Source organism: Myotis brandtii, unplaced genomic scaffold (assembly GCF_000412655.1).
Source record: "Myotis brandtii unplaced genomic scaffold, ASM41265v1 scaffold1223, whole genome shotgun sequence".
NCBI lineage: Eukaryota > Metazoa > Chordata > Mammalia > Chiroptera > Vespertilionidae > Myotis > Myotis brandtii.
Window position 1 is genome coordinate 41,261 of NW_005354265.1, and position 6,905 is coordinate 48,165.

Consider the following 6,905-nt stretch of genomic DNA (forward strand, 5'->3'; position numbering starts at 1 on the left):
GGCGGCGGTAACCTAGGCCTGTGTCCCTGCTGAATTAAGCTCCTAGGAGTTGGGCCTGTGTTCAGGGTCCTGTGCCTAACACACTGTGGGTATGAGGAGAATGGTTGTTCCTTGAGGAATGGCTCCTCCTAAGCCCAGGTAAGGCAGAGCAGTCAGAACCAGGGCACAGGCGCACTTGGCAGTCACAGGCCAGAATACACCAACATGAAAGGCCACGGGGCTGCAGCAGATGCCCAGGAGGAACCGTATTCTCCTGTTCCCAAGGCTTCTCCTCAGCTGGGCTGTGTACATGGTTGTTTATATGTGTGGAGGGTGAAGGAGGGTGTTTTTTTCCACAAAAGCTCTCTCTCTCTCTCCTTGTCTTTGTCTCCCCCTTGTGGTCATTGCTTTCCATGTTCTAACTGCCATCAACTCACTCATTCACTTTTCTTCATTTGTTCATCTTCTTACTCATCATTTCTTGGAAGGATTTAAGCAAAGGAGGGGCATGTTCTTGTTTGAACTAAACAAACACACAAACAACAACCTCACTCTGGCTGCAGTGGTTTCCTGGCTTCTTCCTGGTTCTGTCTGTTTCTGCCTCCAACCTCACTCCACCCCACTTCTGGCCCATGTCTCCTGAACAGCCTCTAGGAGTCAGCCCTGGGTCTGGGTCAGCTCGAGGGAGTTCTGTGTCTCCCCTCTTACCCATAATTGATGATCAGATGAGGCTTCTCCTGCTGCAGGAGCCTCAGCATCTCTGTCACCTCCGCACTCAGCCGAGTCCCGTCCACCCTGCAAGCACAAAGGGAGCCTTGTTATCCTGGGACCACCCACGATCTCCAGGGCCTCAGGGCCCAGAATCATGGAACCTTCCAGGTCCTGCAGGAACCTCTTGTCTTTGAATTGGAAAGAAGAGTTAGGAGGTTTATTAGGGGGTGTTGCTGGGTTAACACAAGGGCAAAGGAAGGGAGGAAACAGGACTGGGTAGAGGGACAAGTTGGAGTGTGATGCAGTCCCAAGGGGCACAGCTGACTCTGTGGGACTTCTGATGTGGGGATGACCCTCCAGGGCTGTCCATACTGGGAGAAGGGTCCTTATACCACTACCCCAGTCACTGGACGGCAGTGACCTTGTGTGAGATGGCCATAGTTGGCAGAGCCATTCTTCTTGCTGGCACCACTCCCAGGGTGGGGATTGGGTCTTCATTCCTTAAAGGGGACTGGGCAGCACTTCACAGCATCCACCAGAGGACAGGCAGTGTCCATGGCCTCAAATGACCACACAGGAGTAGGTCCTGGGATTTCCTTCTCAGAGGCTACGAGGCTTCCTAGAGAGAGAGTGCCCTGTTTCCATTCTCTCACGCCATGTGCTCTGGGGTTTCTGTTGGATTTGGGATGGCTGCTGCCCTCTCTGGGCCTCCATGTCCTCACCTCCAACATGGAGGGACCTGCTCCGCCTATTATGAGCCTATGCCCTCCTGTAGCTCTCCACCCGCTGCCCTGCCCTCCTGTAGCTCTCTCCGCTTGTAGATTGGTCGTGATGTTACAGCATAACATATAATTAGCATATTCCTCTCTTATTATATAGGATACTATACCATACTATACCACAAGTCAAGAACTACACAAACCCCACCCAACTAATCACTGTGTGTTCACGTGGAACAATGTGTCCCACAGTATAATCCTGTGGTTCTCCAATATTGTCTCATAGGACATGCGGATATTAAAATGCACTCAGCTACCCTTTGAGTCAACCCATACTTTCACTATCTTTTACTTAAAGGATATTAAAGCCCAGGACATTGTGGTAGAATTGGGAATAATTCATATAAGCACAACAAACCACATTAATAAAATAGTAGTAGTGCACTAACAAAGACAACAGTGTTGAGAGTGTAACATTATTTTTAAACATTGATGGCAAATTACAGTAAATGTTTCCTATAATGCTATATAGATGTTTTCTAACACAAGGTTTCAGGGGGCCCAGCTAGAGTACCACAGCTTGTTTTCAACTATATTAAATCACTTTATCAATATACTTCAGTTTTAACAAAAGCTTTTCTAAAGCATGCTGGAGACCTTACTTCTAAAACAGAGGGTTCACTATGCTAAAAGGCAAACTTATTTACGATATAAAAAATTCATGTTAAATGTTTCTAGTCATGTATGTTTAATGTTTCATTCTTGTTTTATTTTAATCTTCATTTTACTTATTTTAAATTAATAAACACCTTTTTCTGTGATGCCATAAGAAATGTGTTTGCCTTGTGGTCCCTCTAGCTAGCCCAATAGTCTACATCTGATAGGGGAACAAAGGGGTGTGTGATAGAATGGCATATTTATCCTCCTGGACTTCAAAAGCTGGGGGATCTGCCTGGCAGATGTTTCTCAATGATTGAGTGTTGACCTATGAACCAGGAAATCATGGTTTGATTCCAAGTCAGGGCACATGCCCAGTTGCAGGCTCAATCCCTGGTGTGGGGCGTGCAGAAGGCAGCTGATCCATGATTCTCTCTCATCATTGATGTTTCTATCTCTCTCTCCCTCTCCCTTCCTCTCTCTGAAATTAATGAAAAAACATATATTTTTAAAAGCTGGAGGATCTTAACATAACATCTTTATAACATCTTATTTTTGAAGAACCAGGCCACTGTAGAAAGTTATCCGCCATGTGTATGTCTAATTCTGTTGAGTATACATTTATATCTCTCAGATTCTATTACTTTTTTGGGAATTTCAAACATTTACTAGCTGTTGGGGTCCAGCCCCAGCAGGTCCAGGGGTTCACAAAGGTATGGATGGAGTCGGCGAAGAAGGAATGACACGGAGACAGCGTTCAGATGATCAGCATAGCTAGGTTCTCTAGCCAGGTTCTAGCCAGGTTCTCTAGCCAGGTTCTCCATCCAGGTTCTGCCTTTATTCTCCTGTTACATCTGTATGTATACCAGTTGATTTTAATCCTATCCATTCTATTCCAAAGGTTAGGGCGTTTATTATCTCCATTCCAAGGTCACTACTCTATTGTTCTGTTAAGATACAAGGAAGTAACTGAAGGAGATTATCCTAAGTAAAGATTATGTAGTTTAAGCATGATTTGTTCATAGTTAAAGTGATTAATTACCCGCCTGGCACTTAGTTAAGGGGTTTTATTCCCTTCCTTAGTCCTGTTAATCCCTAACTCCAGGGAAAAAATCCCCACCTGGGGAAACAACCTTTCTCGGAGAGGTGGCCTTGGTTAAAACACATAGCGCTAAGAAGGGGAGCAAACATATTAAAAACAGTATGCCATATATGCCAGGTCCCTTGAAACATATGCTGTGCAGATGTTTCTTCCCTGCAGCGACTGTGGGAGAGGCCCTTCAGCATATGTATAGGAGATGGTGACAGCCACACATGCTCAGAGGGGAGGGGGCTGGGTGGTGGTAGCCCCATGGGTGGAGTTCCCTTGCTTGTGAAGGGTCAGAGTGGGCTCTGGGGGGACCCACATGTAGAGTGTTCACCTCCTGCTCGTTTAGGCTTGAGGAAGGAGGACAGGTGGAGGAAAAGCTGAGAGCCAGCTGAAGCCTCGGCCAAGACTGAGGGGTCAGGACATGGATGTTTGGAGCCCTGTCAGCTCTGAGTGTGAGACAGGCCCCAGCTAGGAGCTGCAGGGAAATGTTCAGTCAGAAACTGGCTGTGGACTTGTTTTCAGGCTAGAGGGCAACAGGAAGTGGCCGGGAGACAGTGTGGGAAAAAAGGGCTGGTGGTCACTGCACCCCAGCCACACCGCTCTCCAGTGCTCTGAGCCTGTTTCTGTCCTGGGGTCTCACCCACGCTGTTCTCAGCTTGGACTGCTCCCCCTGACTGGGCCTGCTCAGCCCCTCTTCTTCAGGTCACAGCCTGATGTCACTTCCCGAGAGAGGCCCTCCCTGCCCCTGAGTCTAATTCCATCCTCTCCCCTGTTACACTCTCATAACACAAACATAACACAGTGCAGTTCCCATTCACAAACTGCACGGAGCTCAGAGATACACACTGTGTGTTAACATGTCATCAACATCTGTCTCCTTGTCACTGGAGTGGAAGCTTAAGGGGACAGGACCTGCGTCTGTGGCTCACTATTGTCCCTTCAGTGCCTGGCCTAGTGCCTGGCAATTGGGAGCCATGAAATGAATGAATGGATGAATGAGTGAATGAAAGAGACCATTGAAGGAAGGAAGGAAGGAAGGAAGGGAGGAAGGAGAGAAGGAAGGAGGAAAGAGAGGAAAGATTGCTCTGGATGGAGAAATGAACCTAGGATTCTCCAAGAATATGTGGTCTCACTAGTAATTATCATTGCAGCCTCTCAAATCTGTTTCCAGCGCTGTGATGCATTTTATTTCATCACATCTATGAGGTGGATATGGTAGTCCTGTTATAAAGATAAAGAAACCAAGTCTCATGGCCTAAGTCAGTGGCGGATCTGGTAGGGAACCCAGGCTGCCTAGGCATTTTGCTTCCCCTTTACTTCCCCTGTCCAATATAGGGCTCCCACACCCCTTTCCATTGCTCTCCCTCCCCTTCCCTGTCCTCTGCCCAGAAATGACCCCAGGGCCTTACCACAGGTACTTGAGGTGGCAGTTAGACTGCCTGAGTCCTTCACAGAGCAGCCTCACACCGAGGTCGCCCAAGTCGTTCTGCTGCAGGTCCAGCTCTATCAGCATGATGTTGTTACTGAGCATGGAGACCAGGTCCTGGCAGCAGCGGGGTGTGAGGTTGCAGCTGACGAGCCTGTGGGAGAAAAGCACATGGGTCGGAAGTCATTGTTCACAAGGCCCTCTCCTCAGGGTAACGAGGGTCTGATTTCCCTCTCTAGCACCTGTGGCCCTTTGGGGGTCCCTGGTGACATAAAGGAAGAGAAACACGTGTCTGGTTAATAGTAATCCGGGAGATTTTAATTTTCTCCTGCAGCCAAGGAGCCCCTTAGGATCAGAGAACCTCCTTTTCTCACTCCTGTGAGATTCCCAACAATCTTGCAACTCCCCTCATCAACATTATATGATTTATTTACCCAATGTTCCACTTGTGCACCAAGTCTGATTGTTAGCAACATCGGCCCTACCAAATGCCCAGGTAGCTGACACAGGATTCTTTGGTGGCTTTCAACACTAGGGTGTCTACTTGCTTCTAACCCAAATCACCCCATCCTACCTAGCTCTCAGCTTCTCCCTGACCCAGGGTCTTAGGCAGCTCCCTCTCCTCCTTTGCCCACCCCTCAAAGCAGTGTCAAAGAGGAGCAATTACAGCAGTCGCCGCAGCTTGCAGTGAGAATGTCTCAGCTCCTGGAATAGGTGTCTGGCTCCAGCGTCCAGGAGCTTGTTGAAGCTCAGGTCCAGCTCTATCAGGTGCCTGTTGTCGCTCAGCACACGGGCAAGGGCCCTGCAGCCTTCTGCTGTGAGGCCGCAGTTGGCCAACCTGTGGGAAACAAACACTGATAGCCTTGAGTTTCCTCACCTGTTGATTCCACAGACACCCACGAGCACCCACGGGCACCTCTTTTGAGTCAGGCTGTAAGTAAGACCTCCAGATCCCCAGAAATGCACTGGGGGATTGACATAGAAACACAGACAAAAAATCTGAAAAGAAGCAAGAGAAAAGCAGTTACTTACCTACAAAGGGGTGCCTTTGACTGGAATCAAACCCAGGACCCTCCAGGCCACAGGCTGACGCTCTATCCACTGAGCCAAACCAGTTTTCATGCAGCCCTTCTCTTGTCCCTCTGTCCCAGAAGGACCAAAGCTCTTTTCTCCTGTGCCTTTGATTCCACACCCTCCTGCTTCCCCTCTGATCTGTTCTTTCTGGAATCCCCTCTTCAGACCTCCAACCTCTCCTTTACCAACTCCTTCTCCTTTGTCCGTGTACTATGATCAGTTTTACATGTCCATAAAAAGCAAAGTACCCAGAATCCTTGAGTCTAGCATATTCAACTGATTTCCAGAGAAATCCAATTATTAGTTAGGACTTTGTTCGAAGGTCTTAGATATTCCTACATCCAAAGGCTGTAAAGCTTTCAGTTCTTTCATATAGAATCAACTTTTGTAGTGAGGAAATATTCACATCTGCCTGATCCATCATTAGTTCCCCTGAAAAATCTCTTTTATTGCACTGCCCCACTGAGTCAGCATGAATTTGATCCTGACTTTCATGATGAAGTACTGCAGGTGGTGCTGGGTTGTGTGCTCACTGCCTTCTAGTCCCAGTTCTCCCTTTTCTAGCTGTTTAAATTTGAGCAAGTTGGTTCACTCCACTGAGCTTCAGTTCTTACTATCTGGAAAATGGAAATCATTGTCCCTGCTCTGCCATTTTCATAAGGTTTTTTGAAGGCCAATATATATATACTAGAGGCCCGGTGCACAAATTCGTGCATGGGTGGGGTCCCTCGGCCTGGCCAGTGATTGGGCTGATCAGGGCCATCTCATGGGAGGTTGGCCGGCTGGGGGGAGGGACCACGGAAGGTTGGCTGTGGGAGCACACTGACCACCAGGGGGCAACTCCTGCATCGAGTGTCTGCCCCCTGGTGGTTAGTGTGCATCATAGCTACCAGCCAGTCATCTGGTCATAATGGTCACTTAGGCTTTTATATATATACTAGGGGCCCGGTGCACAAAAATTTGTGCACTGGGGAGGGGGTTCCCTCAGCCCAGCTTGCCCCCTATCACATACTGGGAGCCCTAGGGGATGTCCTACTACCTGCTCCCTGCTCCCCTTGGGGAGTGGGCCTAAGCCACAGTCTGGCCACCCTTTGTGGGAGTCGAACGGGCTGATCAGGGGAAGGCACCAGCCCCATCACCGCACTGTTGCAGCCACTGCAAGTCAACAATTGCTGGCTGGCTCCCCCCTGGTTCCCCGCCTCTGCCGCCATCAACAATCCTTGGCTGGCTCCTCCCTGGCCCAGGCCTA

General features: G+C 48.8%; 1 protein-coding gene across 1 annotated transcript in view; it reads right to left on the bottom strand.

Annotated features, from left to right (window-relative positions):
- LOC102257553 (NACHT, LRR and PYD domains-containing protein 1) overlaps positions 1 to 6,905 on the bottom strand; it is a 46,748-nt gene that overhangs the window by 12,770 nt on the left and 27,073 nt on the right. Inside the window, exons 4-6 of the mRNA XM_014533715.1 lie at positions 5,250 to 5,420; positions 4,566 to 4,736; positions 688 to 774 (exon numbers count right to left, since the gene is read on the bottom strand). Coding sequence (XP_014389201.1) covers positions 688 to 774; positions 4,566 to 4,736; positions 5,250 to 5,420 — 429 coding nt within the window. The remainder of the gene's footprint in view (positions 1 to 687; positions 775 to 4,565; positions 4,737 to 5,249; positions 5,421 to 6,905) is intronic.